The following is a 19232-nucleotide window of genomic DNA, read 5'->3' as shown; positions in this document are numbered from 1 at the left end:
AGGACAGACAGAAAGACGGAAGTGACCCTTAGACAATTATATAGTAGATTTACTATTATTTTTAGTATTTATTTTATTTAGTATTTTTATGTACTATTTTTATTTCATATTTATTTAGTATTTTTATTTGGATTTGATTTTTTTGTATTTATTTTATTTAGTATATTTGCTTAGCATTTAGGATTTTTACTTTAGAAGCCCTTTCCTCCCTCTTGCGCCACCCTATTTTTTTAAAAAAATTGTATTTTTATTTACAATATTTTAGTATTTTTACTTAGTATTTACTATTTTTATTTAGCATTTATATATTTAGTTTTTTTTGTATTTACTTACTATTTTTATTTAATAGTTATATATTTAGTATTTTTTAGTATTTATTTACTATTTTTATAAAATGTTTATTTGGTATTACTGGTAAGTATTTTTTTATTTAGAATTTATCTAGTATATTTGTTTACTATTTTTTTAGTATTTCTTTTATTTAGTATTTTTGCTTAGCACTTAGTATTTTTCGTTCGCCCTATTTGTTGCTCATTATCCATAGACTGGTGATGAATCTCACAAGACACATTTGCTAAAACACAGACGGACGCCTGACGGCACAAAAGGAACGTGGTTTCCCTTTTTCTTTTTGCATTAGGAGTCGTTTTTCATAAATTAATACTTCAAGGAAACTTTTGTTAATAACGCCACAAAGAAGCGTCTTTGATCCTTTCTATAAGGTCCTGTCCTGACTATTCCCATCAGCTCCATTGCCGAAGGCTTCAATTTATGAAGCGCTAAATAATTATATAATTGCAAGACGCACAAAGGGGATAAAACGTGTAACATCAGGTGTCGCGTCGGAACATTCCCTTTAAATTATCATACACTCAGCCACTGGTATCTCCACCCAAAGGAGCCACAATGTAACATCGGATGGAGAAGAAAATAATGCACTTCGCCATCCAACTCCTCATGTGACCATGCGCTCATAAAACAGGTGGTACAAGGTTAGAAAAAGGGTATTTTTATTTTTTATCCCCAAAAACAGCGCCACTCCTCTCCATGTGGCCGTTTAAGGTATTGCAGCCAGCCCTATGAAACCTAAGGAGGCAATTGCTTTTACTTCCATGCAAAGACTATTACAATATGGTTACATTAAAAACTTTGAAACATTTGGCTTCTGCAGCCTCTATTTATCACGTTACATACCAAGCTGCAGAATGAGTTAACAGAGAATCTGCCAGTGAGCTCGTTCTGGATGCTTACATGCTTAGCTCTCTTCCTTTGAGTTTTCCTCTAAAAGGATTTGATAAGATCCGAACGAGCTCGCTGATGCATTCACTGATGACTATGGCTTCTACAGCCTTTATATATAACAGTGCATAGCAGACTGCAGAATGAGTTACACGTGTGCCTGTCAGTGAGCTCATTCAGATATGCTCAGATCAGCTTATAGGAAAGATTAAAGACACATAAGGCAGCGTTCACATATTGCAGCTGTATTGTGCTTCTTTTTTTTTTTTACCACAATCGTGATAGACTTCTGCAGCCTGCTATGTGCAGTGATGCATAACGGATGTAGAAGGCAATCTATGCAAAATGTTTATAGAAAACCTAATGCAAAAATTATTTTAAAACAATCTATGTAAGCTTAGGCTTAGCTGCAATCCCAGACCTTGCCAAGAGAGGTGCTGTCTCAAAAAAGCAAACTAGATCCTTTTTAAGGAATCTGTTTTTTTTCCTCTGTAATCTGAGAGCAGCAATGTAGGGGCTGAGACCCTGATTCCAGCAATATATCACTTACTGAACTGTGTGTTATTTTTTTCAATACAAATCACAGATTATCACTAGAGGACTAGGTGTCTCGTGCCTCCTATTCCAGCCACGCCCCCAAACACTGATTGGCAGCTTTTTGTACACAGACAGTGATGGGGGCGGGGTTACACAAACCTCAACATTCCGAGCAGAGGCGAAAACAGGGATTGTATCAAATTGTATCACATCATGCAGAACGGACAGTGACACATCGCTGGAATCAGGGTCTCAGCCCCTACATCATGCTGCTATCAGATCCCTTTAATTTTTTACAACCCTTTTAGAGAGGGAGATGCTTTTTTTCGGAGCCTTTAGCAGACACATTTTCTCCCTGACTCTCTCCTTTATAATCTGGAAAGCCCTCAACTATAATGAATTTCTACAAGAGCATTTTAAAGCGTGATCATTAGCATCGTATTCAATGTTCTGTGGATGACGAGTGACGAGCAGGACGGGGGGACTGAGGCAGAACCGTCCCCGGGGGCTTTCATGGATGAATTCATCACCTGCAGCTATGTGGCCCCCCGGAAATAAGGGGGCCCCCCATATCGGCAAAGAAGGAAGTTATATTACCAGGAGCAATTAAATGGAGTGGGTAGAGGTATGGGGAACTTGCCTGCAACTGTCTGAGCATGCTGGGATCTGTAGTTATACAATGGTAAAGACTTAAAGGGGTTGTCCAGGGTTAGAAAATCTGTCTTTATGCAAAACCAGCGCCACCCCTGTTTCCAGATTTTGTCCATTAAAATGATTGGTATTGAGCTGCAATACCACACATGACCTGCAGATAAGGGGGGCGCTGTTTTTGGAAGAAGTCTCTAATCCTTTCAGTCTTTGCTATAGTTGCTCATTTAGCAAAATTTCGGAGAAAAATTGCGGCACAATAGTGACGAATTATCCTATTTCGAGGAGGTACTAAGATGCCGGAAAGTCGCACATTGGGTTTTCGGAGGAGCCGTAGTGGGACTATCAGGCAGTATTTGCCATTTTACATCCCTTTACACACTACAGGTCATTGAATTCAAGAAAAAGCCAATGCACCTGAATGGAGTAAATACCCAGCCGGCTGCATTCTCCGAGATGTGTCTGATCCCCCGCACTGGCTGCAACCGCCCCTTTAAAATTTAATGTATGGCTGGGTATGGGAACAATGACTGGAAACAGGAAGGAAAGACAAGTATGTGATGAGACCCCTGATCATTTTCTAAACCTTAGACACCTCCAGTTCATCTGAGCTGCTCTTCTTAAAGGGCTCATTAGTAAGGAGGACCGGTCATGACATCCTCCATCAACATACTGACCACCGCCCTTTATCCCACCTGTCACCGGACACCAGGATCTGCCCAAAAAGTGCTAAAGCAATGAACAGGACCCAAGTGTAACTTGCTAACGTAGCACATTAAAAGTATGCAAAAAATGTATTTTGCGTATAAGAATAGAGATCTGTCAAAAGCAACTTGCTGACAGTTTCCATGTTTTTGTTGTCTAGCCATAAAAGCAAGAAATTTGGTTTTAACATCAGCAAACCAGAGTTACGGCATAATCATACCTGCGAGTCACTATACAAAGTGATAAAATTAGAATAGAGATCAGTCAACAGCAGCATGATGACAGTTTCCCAGACAGAAACAGAGATTGTGTTGACTGCACAAAAATGCAAAACATTATTTCCGTTTTTACATCAACAAACCAGAAAACAAGAGCCACAGATAACAGTAGTGGCAAAGTACTAAAATAAAAATAGAGATCGGGCAACAGCTGCTTGTTGACAGTTTCCAGGTACAGAGATTTTGTTTTCTTTCCCACTAAAATTTAACATGGTATTAAGGCGTTTCATTGGTCAGTGAGCCAGAAAGATCTGCAGCATATTCATATCAGAAAACAGTCAAAGTGTTAAAATAAGAATAAAGATCTGTTAACAGCAACTTGTTGACAGGTTCCATATAGAAACATATAATTTATTGGATGAATAAAAATGCAAAAAATTATGTTTTTTACATTAGTGAACTAGCCAAAAAAGCCATTACTAAAACAGCAAGAATATCACCGTACTAAATAAAAATTAAGCACTATCAACAGCTGCTTGTTGACAGTTTCCATATATAAACATAGATTTTTCTGTCTTTATGGAGGTATTACATCGACCAGTAAGTTAGAAAGAGCCACGCCATATTTACAACAGTGAATAATCATACAAAGAACTAAAATAAGAACAGAAATAGTAAAAGACAGCCTACTGACAGTTTCCAGGTGGAAACAAATATTTTGTCTTCATCACAAAGAATGCAAGAGGTTACTAAAGTACCACAACGGCCAATGAAATAAAAACAGCAGCAGCATATTTACAATAGAAAATCATTAGTTACAGTGCTAAAATACAATCAGAGATCTGTCAACAGTAGCTTGATGATGGTTTCCTTGCAGAAACCGAAATTTTGTAGTCTGTATGAAAATTTAAAATTGGAATTGTAAGCTTCATGCTCAGTAAACAGGACTCTGCTATTGGTAGGGAGTGATTATCCTTACTTGTTACAAGTTCCCCATAGGAGTGATTGTTGCCAGCGGTGTCCTGGCAACTTCATAAGGGTAGGCTTAGTATAGCCCGTTTCAGAAATGTTCATTAGACATTTGATGACATAAAATCTGGAAAAAGAAAAATACTTCAGATACTTACAAGTGAAAAATGCTAAGTGCAGTCAGCCTTACTCAAGGCTAGAGCTCACTTTGTTCATTTGTTGCACGATGCTATGAGCTATATTCTTCACTGGAGCCCCTATTAATTAATAAGGGTAGACTTAGTATAGCCTGTTTTAGAAATTGGAAAAAAAATACTCCAGCTACTGACATGAAAAATTCTAAGTGTGGTTAGCCTTATTCAAGGCTATAGCTCATTTTGCAGAGTTGTTGCATAATTCTATAGGCCATAATCTTCTCTGGAACCCATAATAATTAATAAGGGTAGGCTTAGTATAGCATGTTTCAGAAATTTTCAGAATCTGGAATACAAAACTACAGCTACTGACATGAAAAATTCTAAGTGTGGTCAGCCTTACTCAAGAAGACAGGTAGCTCATTTTGTAGACTTGTTGCATGGTGCTATGGGCTATAATTTTCTCTGGAGCCCCTCTTAATTAATAAGGGTAGGCTTAAAATAGCCTTTTTTAGAAATTGTCAGAATCTGTAAAAAAAAATATATATATATACTTCAGCTACTGATAAATGAAAAATTCTAAGTGCGGTCAGCCTTACTCAAGAAAGGCTAGAGCTCCTTTTGTAGACTTCTGGCATAGTGCTATATTCTTCTCTTGAGCCCCTATTAATTAATAAGGGTAGGTTTAGTATAGCCTGTTTCAGAATCTGGAGGAAAAAAAATACTCCAACTGCTGACTTGAAAGTTACTAAGCCTTAGGCTGGGGTCACACATGCGTGTTTTACGGACGTAAGAGCGCAGAAACTACGTCCGTAAAACACGCATTACATACGGCACAATGATTCTCAATGGGTCTAGTCCTATCAGGCGTATATTACGGATCCGTAATATACGGCATTGTACGGGCGTAGAAAATCGCAGCATGCTGCGTTTGTCAGCGTATCGCGCAAAAAATACGCCAATGAAAGACTATGGGAGAGCGTATAATACGGAATGCTTACGGACCATGCGTGTGCCTTGCGAGAAATACGCAACTTACTGGCAGATGTCCTGAAACGTCCAAAGGCCTCAATCAGGCAGGTGAGACATGCTAATTAGCTGAAAAAGCCAGACAGTGAACCCGGAAGTCTGCTGCACGCCTCCACGGAGTGATATTCAGCATGGCCAACATTGTGAACGCGGACATGCTTATCATTTTGGTACAAGAGAGGCCTGTCATCTGGGACCAAAGAGACCCAAATTATGCCAACAGGGCACTAAAAGAGGCAGCATGGAGGAGCGTTTGTGTGGCCCTCTTCCCACATTATGACCAGCAGCCACGTGCGGCACAGCGACAGATAAGTAAGTACACCCATGTTTGAAATGTAATTTTATTGGGAATCATCAGGCGCTTACTACTTTGATTTTCTCATCAAGAATGGCAGAAATCTTCATGAAGGAAATAGAAAGCCCACTAGTAGATACATGGTGTTGTACATGATAACCGGTTTTCATTAATAATTACAATCGGTGGCCCTTTTACTACACAGCGTTTCCCATTATTTGTCCTTTCTGTGATGGAGGTTATTGGACTCTGGCCTTGTGGCCTTGCTTGCTTTTTTTTTTAATTTTATATTAAATGTGCTCCCCAAATGCCTATTTGGATGCTCCACTTAAATGTGTCTAGTCAGTTACACCTTTTGTGAGCTCTCTGCTTAATGGGCTAATGAATGTGTGTATTTTTTGTGGTTTCAGTGGGTGATGTTACAACAAGGTGGCGGAGTATCCGCGATCAGTACAGGAGGGAGAGGCAGCAGCGGGAGAGAAGTGGAGCCGGGGCACCTCCCAAAAAAAAGAAATACATCTATTTTGACCGGCTCAACTTTCTGAATCCCAGCATGGACCTCAGGCCGTAAGTAACCACCTCAATTAATTTTTTTAATATCTTTTTTAGTGTAATTTTTTTGGGGCAAAATTTTGTACCTAAAACATTGTTCTTTTTCAGAACTCAGTCTAACCTCACTGACAGGGAGACAGGGTCTGACTCGGAACTGGTCATTGACCCAGTTGGTGAAGGTGAAGAGGTGGCTGGTCCATCTGCTGCTCCCTCTGGCTCCATCCCTCCTGGATCCCTCTCATCTGGTCAGGCAGCTCCATCTGCATCCATACCACACCAAGAGGACCCACAGTTTGCCTCTTCCGCCGCAGCATCATCAGCAGCACCACCACCTAGCCAGGATGACCCTGGAAATAGCAGCAGCCCGACTGTTGCCCTGGATCCATCCCCACAGGCTGCAGTAAGACCACAGCGTGCACGCCGCAGAAGACAGCTGATCCAAAGCCGCCAAAACGTGGATGCTGGGGTCATGAGCTATTTGGCACGTGTCCGAGACGATGATGGGGAGGAGGGTTTTACCAGGAGCCTTGCCCAGTACTTAAGGTCCATAGAGCGGGAGTTAAGGCTTCGTGTGAGAGGCTGTTTTCAGATCCTTGTGGACGCATGCACCCCCCCAAATAACCCATACAATCTCATGCTGATGATTGAACAGTGGCAGATGTCACCTGAAAATGTTCTGCGGCCTCAGAGATTACAAGGCCTGGCAGCTCCACAAGGATCTGAAGCACCCCCTCCACGTCAGCCAACACCTCAGCCCCAACCCACAACAAACACACAATGGCCACCTCAGCAACATATGGCGGGATATCATCAAACATCCCAATATGGCCACTTGTCCACACCCAGTGCTGGAGGCTGGTCCCAACCTGGGTATGGACAATATGGTCATTTTGGTTTGGGTTATGATTCCCGGCCATATGGTCATCCCCAGCAGGGGTATCTCCAAAATCCACGCCCCACTCTTCCAAGTTCCCAGCATCATAGCTGGGCTAATGTCCCTCAGGCCACTACAACATCTGCACAGGGTGCTGGACAATTGGGCCTACAAGTGCCACCTGATGCAGACACTGAGCAAGCTACTTCTCCTGCACCAACCTACCAGGACTTGTAATTTTTTTGTTTTTTGTTTTTTTGTTTTTTTATGTTTCTTTAAACTTTTTTTTAAATTTTTTGTTAATATGATTTTTAGACACAACTTTCATTTGTATTGTCCCTACAGAGCATTGTTTATTGTGGATGTAGTACCAAGTTTTGGATGACAACAAAAATAGGCCTTTCTTAGGCTAAAAAAAAGGTTAGGACAAAATAATAACCTAGACATTTCAAAAAGTTATACAGTAAAACGTTTGATTATTACCAATCACCGTCTGGATGCGCTGTATTCATTCTTCAATCACACACACATGATATGCTGATAACCATATGTGAAAAAATAAATTACAACACACAGAGTTTTAAACTTGGTTAACACATACTTTATAGAGCTAATTAATTACACATGCAAAAAGGAATAGTCTTGCCAGGGAGTAGCACCTTCAGGAGTCAAAAAATAATTTGTAAAGATATCACGAACTTTAAGACCAGAAAGTGGACGACGCGGAGGAGGGACATATGGGGTAGGCCTACTAACATTGTTCATGAGGTTATCTTCAAAATTTGGCGAGGAACAATCATGTATTCTTGTGAAATTATGTAGAATTACACAGGCTTTTATCACTTCGTTGATTGAAGACTCACTCAGCTGGATGGCAGACTGAAGAACACGCCATTTGGCAACAAGAATCCCAAAGGCGCACTCAACCAGTCTCCGTGCCCTGGCAAGTCTCAAATTAAACACCCTCCGCCGGTGGTCAAGGTTGCGCCTGGGGTAAGGCCTCATGACGTGCCTCGACAGTTGGAAGGCCTCATCTCCAACCAAAACAAAAGGCACTGCTTCCGCATTTGAGCCTGGGAGTTGTTGTGGTGGTGGGAGGTTCAACTGGTTGTCACGTAGCCGCCGACCCATTATGGACGAATTGAAGACCCTAGAGTCTCCAGTTCGCCCATAGGCCCCAATGTCTACAATTATAAACCTGTAGTTACTGTCAGCAACTGCTAACAGAACTACAGAGAAAAACTGCTTGTAATTGTAGAATTGGGAACCAGAGTTCGGCGGCTTACGCACCCTGATATGTTTCCCATCCACAGCTCCAATGCAATTAGGGAAGTCACAATTATTTCTGAAACCTGTGGCGATTTGAATCCAATCGTCCTGTTTTGGCTCAGGCAACACAGCTTCATGTAGTTTCTGCCAGATTTGGGAACAGGTTGTCCTAACAATGCCTGAAATGGTCGACCGCCCAATCAGAAACTCCAGGTGTAGACCCGCATAGGACAAGCCTGTGGCCAGGAAGCTGCAATACAACAAAAAGGGGAAAAAAAAAACATGAGGACGACGAAAAAAGGAATAAGCACAAGTGTATATTTCATTTACTATTCAATTATTTACAGTATAAAAAGTTTCAATAGAAAATCTAAATCGACTTGAAGCTTGACAACATTCTTTTATATGTGCTTGTGGCTTCATGTCCAAGTGAAGTTAATGAAACCTAGTAGGACACCACACATTTTGAACCCCCAAAAATACCAAAAACCGTATTTGCAAATGTGGAATACCTACCGTAAGGTTAGGAGCAGACGCTCCTCAGCAGAGATGGCTTTTCTCATCCAGGTGTCCTGAAAGGTGAGGCCAGGACGTAAGATCTCCAACAACATGTCAAAAGTCCGGATGGACATACGAGTATACTGGTAAAACTTGTCTGGATGTGCCCTCAAAGCTGAATATAGTCTCGGGAAATGGCCTTTACTCTGGCGTTGGGACAATATAGGATGTACCCACAATCTTTGTCTCCTCCTTCGCGGATCCACATTGACCTGATATGGCTGGCCAAAGCGACGAGACAACACCCAGTGAAGCAACACCCGCTGAGTTGTGCTTAAATACACAGGGTCAGACATGTTTGTAATCTCAAAGCAACACAGCCAAAATATGCTAGAGAACATATAGGGCAGATGGGAGGGCTACACCTGTTGTAGAGGGCTTAAATAGTGTGGTTAATGATGGTTTAAATGATTTGCAGGCCTGAAAACCGTTAAATGTCCATTTTGTCATGGTGCGTGATAAATACGCCATACGGATCACATACGGATTACACACGCACAAGCACATGCGCAAAATACGCGACCACACCTAAGCAACGCAGTAACTACGGAAGTCGATTACGGAGACATTTTGGCGTATTGAACGCGTAGTACGGACGTATAATACGTGGCGTATTGTCTTACGCCATGTGTGACCCCAGCCTTACTCAAGACTAGTGCTCATTTTGTAGACTTATTGTGTGGTGCTATGGGTTACATTATTCTCTAGTGCCCCGATTAATAAGGGTAGGCTTAGTGTAGCGTTTTCAGAAATGTTCAGAAACTGTTAAAAAAAGAAATAAATACTCCAGCTACTGACATATGAAACTACTAACTGCGGTCAGTCTTACGCAAGGTCAGAGTTCATTTTTTTGAGTCTTTGCATGGTGCTATGGGCTATAGCCCTATTACTTAATAAGGGTAGGCTTAGTATAGCCTGCTTTTGAAATTTTCAGAATCCGGAAAAAAAAATATCCTCCAGCTACTGACATGAAGAATTCTAAGTGGGGTCAGACTTACTCAAGGCTACAGTTCATGTTGTAGACTCGTTGCATACACTACGGGCTATAATCGTCTCTGGAGCCCCTATTAGTGGTTCATATGCTTGATCTAGGTTTTCTCTTGCCAGTTCTACTGCTTCTTCCCTAAAGGTGGCGCTATAGGGCTGTCCATCACTGCTCAATCCTCACATTGCCTGATGTATATTTGCTGCTGTGCTATGAGTCTGGATATTACATTTGCAGGAACCAGAAGGCTCGGCGTTTGGAATTTTCAGTGCACAGATGAAGTCCACCAGTCCGGGCAGCAGGTTCTGCTCTCTAACAATGTGACCCTTTGCTTTGGGATTTTCGGCTTTTTTTTTCCACCCCTTTTCCCCGATTCCCAGCAGCAGCAGCAATGTCAGGAGAGAACAGCTCAACTGTAGACAACCAGCCTGGGAATAAATGCTTAGCCAACTGCGAGGAGCAATTTCAGCACTACGGACAGTTCTCACCCAGCGTCTCCATCGTGCTGGCGGTCCTCATGATCCTCATGGTGCTGGCAACCGTGTTGGGCAACGCTCTGGTCATTTTGGCTTTTATGGTTGATAAGGGGTTAAGGACGCAAGGAAATTTCTTTTTCCTCAACCTGGCCATCGCCGATTTCTTAGTGGGTGAGTATTTTGTGCGCCCCTATAACCAATTGTAGAGACACAGTCCCCCCGTAAGTCCACAACTGGCGGCTTACCAGCTTGTTGGAACACTACAACACTCAGCATGTTGGGCTTCATGGGAGTTGTAGTTTTTAAAACTCAAGTTGGAGATTTGGAAGAAGAGATAGATTCGGAGTGGACAGGACATGATGGGAGTTGTAGTTTATAAAGCAAGTTGGAAATTTGGAAGAAGAGATTTGGAGTGGACAGGACATGATGGGAGTTGTAGTTTAAAAAGCAAGTTGGAGATTTGGAAGAAGAGATTTGTAGTGGACAGGACATGATGGGGGTTGTAGTTTAAAACTCAAGTTGGAGATTTAGAAGAAGAGATTCGGAGCGAACAGACATGATGGGAGTTGTAGTTTAAAAAGCAAGTTGGAGATTTGGAAGAAGAGATTTGTAGTGGACAGGACATGATGGGGGTTGTAGTTTAAAAAGCAAGTTGGAGATTTGGAAGAAGAGATTCGGAGAGGACAGGACATGATGGGGGTTGTAGTTTAAAAAGCAAGTTGGAGATTTGGAAGAAGAGATTCGGAGAGGACAGGACATGATGGGAGTTGTAGTTTAAAACTCAAGTTGGAGATTTGGAAGAAGAGAAAGATTCGGAGTGGACAGGACATGATGGGAGTTGTAGTTTCTGAGGTCCAAGTCCACTTCTTTCTCCCACTACCTTAGTAACCTTCAATATGTAAGGCAGACTACAACTCCCAGCAAGCACTAGGTAATAAAGAATAATAAAGGAATAATAAAGAAATAGAAAGAGTAGTAGTTTTGGAACAGCCGGAAAGCCCATGATGTGGAATATCGCTGATATATTCTTGGTGCCTTTGTAAGGTCGTTGACCGCAGACTGACGCAGAGGGACATTGTCCTTACGGGGGGTCTCTGACTGTTTTTCCTCGTCAGGTGGCTTCTGCATCCCACTCTACATCCCTTACGTCCTGACGGGGCAGTGGAAGTTTGGGAAAGGATTGTGCAAGTTGTGGCTGGTCATGGACTACCTGCTGTGCACTGCCTCCGTCTTCAACATCGTTCTCATCAGCTACGACAGATTCATCTCGGTCACTAAGGCGGTAATGGAGCTTTCAGGATTTATTGCATTGCATGATATTCCAAGCTGGGAGCTAATTGATGCATCACTACAAGTCCCAGCAAGCCACCTGTGTACAGTATAGAGGCTTGTTATAAAGCTCAGGGAGCCTATGTTATATGCTACGCTTTGTGGGATTGACGTACCTTTCCATTGCATGCATTACAGAAATAGCGCCACCTTTGCCCATAGGCGGTGTCTGGTATTGCAGCTCAGCAAGGTAGGATCAGATACAGAGAAGCTTTTTATTTGAGACTAAAAATCATTTTTGCAATTGGGTTTTTGGTTTCTATGCACATTCAGCTGTTAGAATCAGCTCACTGATGGATTCTCAGTTAACTCATTCCGCAACCTGCAATATAGGATATAAAAGGCAAACGGTGCAACATTTTTTGTGAAACCAAATTGTAAAAAAAATACATTTTGCAGAGATTGACCTAATGAGTAGACATCCTCCATGATGGAGTCTGGAAGGAGCATCAGTGCAGAAGGATGGGAGTGATAGTCTTGTGTACACAAAGTCACACATTGGCTCTGATATATTCTCTTATTTTTCTTTTTTGTCTACTTTTTGGCGTTTTTTTTTTTGTCATTCATTTGCATCTTATTCTTTTTTTTTTTTAGACTTTTTTTGAAGTCTATTTCATAAGTTTCCACCTGTGATTTTTTTTTCTTTTTATGTTTGCCATTTTGGCCAAAATTTGGAGTTTCCAGATGCTTTCGCCAAACTCCTCATTTGCAACTTTTCGTAAAGTGGCAGAATTTGTCGTAAATGTAGTACGGTCCTTCCTTGGAGTGATAGTTTTTGTACTTCTGGTTATTTTGGCACAATTGTTTGCACTATTTTGCAAAATGTGGGAGTAAAAAAAATGTAAAGACAAAAATAAAGATAATTTTTTTCGTTTTGGGCCGAAAAGTCAAAAATTGCGTGCATTGTATTGGCGCAAAGAATGACTATGAAAACGGCAAGATAAAAAACAAATGTGACCACAAAATATAAAACGAGGTCATTGTGCTTTTAAATTTCACTTAAAGAGGACTTTTTGATTGGAGGGGGACAAACACTGGGACTCCCCCTGATATTAGAAAAGGGTCTTATTTGCCTCCTTTTGAATGGAGGAGTGGTCACATTTCTGTTCCATTCTAAGGCTATGGTAATGGATGCAAACTTGTGCGCTCATTTATCCATGGTAGGGGGCATGGGTTTTGGCTACATGTGGCATCATGGACTGGGACCATATCCTTATAACAACACCCCTGGATCAACTCAAGAGTCACTCTTTGCAGGACCTCACAGCTTTGACAACTAGGGGGTAGTCCCCCCAAGAACCTCTCTCTCTTTGACAACTAAGGAGTAGTCCCCCCAAGAACCTCTCTTTGACAACTAGGGGGTAGTCCCCCCAAGAACCTCCCTGCTTTGACAACTAGGCGGCTAGGCGGTAGTCCCCTAGAGCCTCTATTGCTTTGACAACTGGGGGGTAGTCCCCCCAAGAACCTCTCTCTCTTTGACAACTAAGGAGTAGTCCCCCCAAGAACCTCTCTTTGACAACTAGGGGGTAGTCCCCCCAAGAACCTCCCTGCTTTGACAACTAGGCGGCTAGGCGGTAGTCCCCTAGAGCCTCTATTGCTTTGACAACTGGGGGGTAGTCCCCACAAGAACATCCCTGCTTTGACAACTAGATATTAGTCCCCCAAAGAATGTCCCAACCTCTTTTTTTTTTACAACTAAAGGGTAGTCCCACCAAGAACATCCCTGCTTTGACAACTAGGGGGTAGTCCCCCAAGAGCCATTCTTGCTGTAACAACTAGGGGTAGTCCCCCCCAGGAACCTCTCTTTTTTTCACAACTAAGGGGTAGTCCCTCCAAGAACCTCCCTGCTTTGACAACTAGGGGGTAGTCCCCCCAAGAGCCATTCTTGCTGTAGCAACTAGGGGGTAGTCCCCCCAAGAACCTCTTGTTTTAACAACTAGGGGGTAGTCCCCCCCAAAAAACTCTCTTGCTTTGACAACTAGGAGGTAGTTCCCCCCCCCCCCAAAGAACCTCTCTTGCTTTTACAACTAGGGGGTAGTCCCCCTCCCACAATTTCCTCTAAGAAAAGAGTTCATCCACATAGATCAACCTCGTTAACTCCATTCCCAGGTATTATATCCTCCTGCCCGTGCACTTTCGAGGTGAGTAGTAGAACCCTTCCCCGTGTATGATTAGGGCTTATTTATCCATTAGGAGGCAGAACACGCATCCATCGAGCAGGGTATTTACACACAGCCCTTTAAGCCGTGTGTCGAGTGGTCCTCAGAGGTCACAATGAATCTCGTCCTTGAAGACTAATTAGCGCATTTTTTTTTTCTTTTTATGGAAAGAATACTTGTTACATTTCCATTTACCAATATATCCAAACCTGTAATTACATTACCGGGCTCAGTAACGACGCGGCCAGTGAACAATTTGTGCTCTTTGAACACAAGAAACATGTGAAGCAGCCCACTCCTACCAGTTACATTAAGTGCTAAATAGCTCTACAGCAAGGAGCCGTGTCATTAGCCATGTTATACCATCTATAGGGTCTATATTTAAAGGGAATTCTAGCGGCTCAAAAATGCTACAAAGTAACAGCAAAACCATGCATTTATATTAATAATGCAAACGCAGTGGGAATTCAGGAGTATAACACTGCAACATGTTACCATCTACAAGATGAGAAAAATAAAAAAGCAGGGAGATTATTGTGTGGGCACCAGGAAAATAGAAATATGTGCACTGCGGAGGACAAATTCACCAAGTATAAAGCAAAGAACTAAAGAAAAGGTCAAATAAAGATTGATCAACTCATGATCTAATAAACATGACCAAGTTATAGGCAATAATATAACTGCCCCTTATGTAAGAATATAACTACTATAATACTGCCCCCTATGTACAAGAATATAACTACTATACTACTGCCCCCTATGTACAAGAATATAACTACTATAATACTGCCCCTAAGTACAAGAATATAACCACTATAATACTACCCCTATGTACAAGAATATAACTACTATAATACTGTTACTATGTACAAGAATATAACTACTATAATACTGCCCCTATGTACAAGAATATAACTACTATAATACAGCTCCTATGTACAAGAATATACCTACTATAATGCTGCCCCTATGTACAAGAATATAACTACTATAATAGTGCTCCTATGTACAAGAATATAACTACTATAATACTGCCCCTATGTACAAGAATATAACAACTATAATACTGCCCCTATGTACAAGAATATAACTACTATAATACTGCTCCCTATGTACAAGAATATAACTACTATAATACTGCCCCTATGTACAAGAATGTAACTACTATAATACTGCCCCTATGTACAAGAATATAACTACTAACATCCCCTGTAATCCGAACCTCACACCTCCGTCTCCAAGACTTCTCTCCTGCTGCGCCAGCTCTCTGGAATGCACTTCCCCAGACGATCAGACTGATACCTAGCCCCGACCTATTCAAGCGAGCTTTAAAAACCCATCTCTTCAAACAAGCCTACCACACCAACTACTCAGTAAACTAACTTTGCCCTGTTCACTCCTTCCAAATATTACTCTGAATCTGCACCCTACTATTCATCTGTCTCCACACCCTCCATGCACACGATTAACTGCACTTGATACTTGACTATTGCACTTAAACACACGGGCTGATGACCGGATCATGCAGCTTTGTATGAACATCCCTATGTATTATAATTGCCAGACCTGAAATAACAAGCACTTTTCACCTATTGTGTCCCCCTATTTCCTTGTAGATTGTAAGCTCGTGAACAGGGACCTCACTCCTAATGTCATGTTTAAATTGTCATAACTCGTACCGAATTTATTGTTTGTACATGTCCACGCTTAATTGTAAAGTGCTGCGGAATATGTTGGCGCTATATAAATAAAAATTATTATTATTATTATTATTATTACTATAATACTGACCCCTATGTACAAGAATATAACTACTATAATACTGCCCCTAAGTACAAGAATATAACTACTATAATGCTGCCCCTATGTACAAGAATATAACTACTATATTACTGCCCCTATGTACAAGAATATAACTACTATAATACTGCTCCTATGTACAAGGATATAACTACTATAATACTGCCCCTATGTACAAGATTATAACTACTATAATACTGCTCCCTATGTACAAGAATATAACTACTATAATACTGCTCCTATGTACAAGAATATAACTACTATAATACTGCTCCTATGTACAAGAATATACCTACTATAATACTGCTCCTATGTACAAGAATATACCTACTATAATACTGCTCCTATGTACAAGAATATAGCTACTATAGTACTGCTCCTATGTACAAGAATATAGCTACTATAATACTGCCCCTATGTTCAAGATTATAACTACTATAATACTGCCCCCTATGTACAAGAATATAACTACTATAATACTGCTCCCTATGTACAAGAATATAACTACTATAATACTGCCCCTATGTACAAGAATATAACTACTATTAAGCTGCCCTTATGTACAAGAATATAACTACTATATTGCTGCTCCTATGTACAAGAATATAGCTACTATAATACTGCCCCTATGTTCAAGATTATAACTACTATAATACTGCCCCCTATGTACAAGAATATAACTACTATAATACTGCTCCCTATGTACAAGAATATAACTACTATAATACTGCCCCTATGTACAAGAATATAACTACTATTAAGCTGCCCTTATGTACAAGAATATAACTACTATATTGCTGCTCCTATGTACAAGAATATAACTAGATCCTTTTTTTCTACATGCCTTAGGTGTCCTACAGAGCCCAAAAAGGAATGACTAGAAATGCAGTCTTAAAAATGTTGCTAGTTTGGGTGGCCGCCTTCCTTCTCTATGGTCCGGCCATTATCAGCTGGGAGTACATCGCAAGAACCACAATCTTACCAGATGGAGAATGTTACGTGGAGTTTTATTACAACTGGTACTTCCTGATGATCGCCTCCACCGTGGAGTTCTTTACTCCATTCATCAGCGTCACGTACTTCAATCTGAGCATCTACATCAATATCAAGAAGAGGACCATGATGAGGAACGAAGAACTGGCCCAAGGCCATGAACACTGTGAGATGACTTTCCAGAGGAATAGGAAAGAACATTTAATATTTTTTGTAAAACCAGCTGACCGACCTCACATTGATGTTAAGAAACAGACCACCTGCTTGACATCTTCTGAAACTGGTCCTGCAGGTCGGAGATCTCAAAGACTCAATGGTCACATGTTGGACCTTAATATAAGCCAAGATCTCCCACCTTTACAAGTTGAGGTTCAGAACAAAAAACACCAAGACTGTTTGTACAAAACGGTGGAAAATGCTTGTAGTAATGTCAGGACGGACATGGCTAACAGCATCGCCAATAGATTTAGGCTTTCGAGGGACAAGAGAGTGGCCAAGTCCCTGGCCATTATTGTGTGCATTTTTGGCCTTTGTTGGGCACCGTATACACTGTTAATGATCATCAGGGCGGCTTGCCATGGACGTTGCGTTCAGCATTACCTCTATGAGATTTCCTTTTGGCTCCTCTGGTTAAACTCAGCCATCAACCCTATTCTTTACCCACTCTGCCATATGAGTTTCCGAAAAGCCTTCATGAAGCTGTTATGCCCCGGAAAAGTCAAAATTCATCCCCATATTTTTATGTAAATTGCCCAGATAGCTGTGGAAGGGACCTCAAACACCATCAGATTGTAGAATCCATAATTCAGAATCAGATCGGGAAAGGCGAAGCCATCGGTGGTCATCATGGAGATCTCCAAGGACGCTAATAGAAGGTGATATTTTACGGGGACATTTCTGGACCCATAGCGCTTTCTGGTAGCACAATGGAATCTTGGCCATCATTCTTCACACATACTACTATTATAGAGGACATCTACTCTATGGATGAAGGAAGTGGAGAGCTTTGAAATTATCAGAGATGGATGGTATCTACCAAGCCAGATATGGTTGGTACATGTTGGAATGAGATGGACCCATGGTTGACCAATGCCTCAAATTTCCTTGAAAGGCACTAAAGCATAATCACTAATAAAGACATTCACAGTTTTTGCAAATCTGTCTGCAATTTCTAATTCAACCAAACTGATTGGTTCGACTCTTACAATTCATGAGCAACATTGCATATGTGGAGGTTAATGAGGTTCTTGGGTAGAAGATCATGAAAGTCAATGACATGGTTCACGTTTTGATAATAGTTAACTTCATAGAGATCTAAATCTTGGTTTATTTCACCCAAATCCACATCCGTTAATACATTAGAGTTGGCCAACTCATCAGAAAGCTTTCCAGTAGACCCAGGTTCTGACGTAGTAGCAATGGCAACCACCACAACGTCCACAAGCTTCAAGCACTGGTTGACAGAATGACCAATGCTCACAATCACATTGGACAACTTGTCCTTGTCCCTTATAGGTGGCCAATGTACCGCAGTCCAACACTGGACATGATAAAGTGGCTGTTGACAAACCACTGGATAATATTCCTATGTCATTTAGGATCATATGATACAATCCCACGTCTGCCGAAAAGATGGCAAACGTCGGCCCATAATAAGCATGTAAGATGATAGTGAAGAAAATGTGAAAACTACCGTTTGTAAAGAATATAGACTGAGCGTGAATGTGGAAAAAGACCTCAGCTCATTATTACCGCAAGAGGTTGTTTCATACAGATAATACGGTACTTTCTTGAAAATATATTTGAGTGATGAAAGAAATGAAGCAAAAACGCCTAAAATGTTAGCCATATACATACTTCGATGTTATGGATCAACCAGAGAGGAGTCACTGCCACAAAACCTCTCTGATCTAGTAAATAGAATAATATGAAATATGTGATTGAATAAAACTATTAAAATACTGTCCCTTAAACTGTGTACAGCAATATAACTACTATAATACTGCTCCTATGCACAAGAATATAACTACTATAATACTGCTCCTATGTACAAGAATATAACTACTATAATACTGCCCCTATGTACAAGAATTTAACTTCTATAATACGGCCCCTGTGTACAAGAATATAACTACTAAAATACTGCTCCTATGTACAAGAATATAACTACTATAATACTGACCCCTATGTACAAGAATATAACTACTATAATACTGCTCCTATGTACAAGAATACAACTACTAAAATACTGCTCCTATGTACAAGAATATAACTACTATAATGCTGACCCCTATGTACAAGAATATAACTACTATAATACTGCCACCTATGTATAAGAATATAACTACTATAATACTGCCCCTATGTACAAGAATATAGCTACTATAATACTGCTCCTATGTACAAGAATATAACTACTATAATACTTGTCATGATTCTCAATGGCGAGAGAACATAGCCCAG

At 40.9% G+C, this 19232-nt stretch overlaps 2 protein-coding genes across 2 annotated transcripts; both read left to right on the top strand.

The window, feature by feature from the left end:
• The first annotated feature begins 6065 nt into the window (after positions 1-6065).
• Positions 6066-7684, top strand: LOC143809762 (uncharacterized). Its single transcript, XM_077292778.1, has 2 exons — positions 6066-6341; positions 6435-7684. The coding sequence occupies exons 1-2, from the start codon at positions 6160-6162 to the stop codon at positions 7435-7437; spliced, it is 1185 nt and encodes a 394-aa protein (XP_077148893.1). The 5' UTR covers positions 6066-6159; the 3' UTR covers positions 7438-7684.
• A 2552-nt stretch (positions 7685-10236) lies between these two features.
• Positions 10237-17923, top strand: LOC143809761 (histamine H3 receptor-like). Its single transcript, XM_077292777.1, has 3 exons — positions 10237-10659; positions 11604-11770; positions 16626-17923. The coding sequence occupies exons 1-3, from the start codon at positions 10404-10406 to the stop codon at positions 17514-17516; spliced, it is 1314 nt and encodes a 437-aa protein (XP_077148892.1). The 5' UTR covers positions 10237-10403; the 3' UTR covers positions 17517-17923.
• Positions 17924-19232: the final 1309 nt, after the last annotated feature.

This window comes from Ranitomeya variabilis, chromosome 2, assembly GCF_051348905.1.
Source record: "Ranitomeya variabilis isolate aRanVar5 chromosome 2, aRanVar5.hap1, whole genome shotgun sequence".
Lineage (NCBI taxonomy): Eukaryota > Metazoa > Chordata > Amphibia > Anura > Dendrobatidae > Ranitomeya > Ranitomeya variabilis.
Note: the sequence above shows the minus strand (reverse complement) of the source record. Positions and strands in the feature narration are given on the sequence as shown.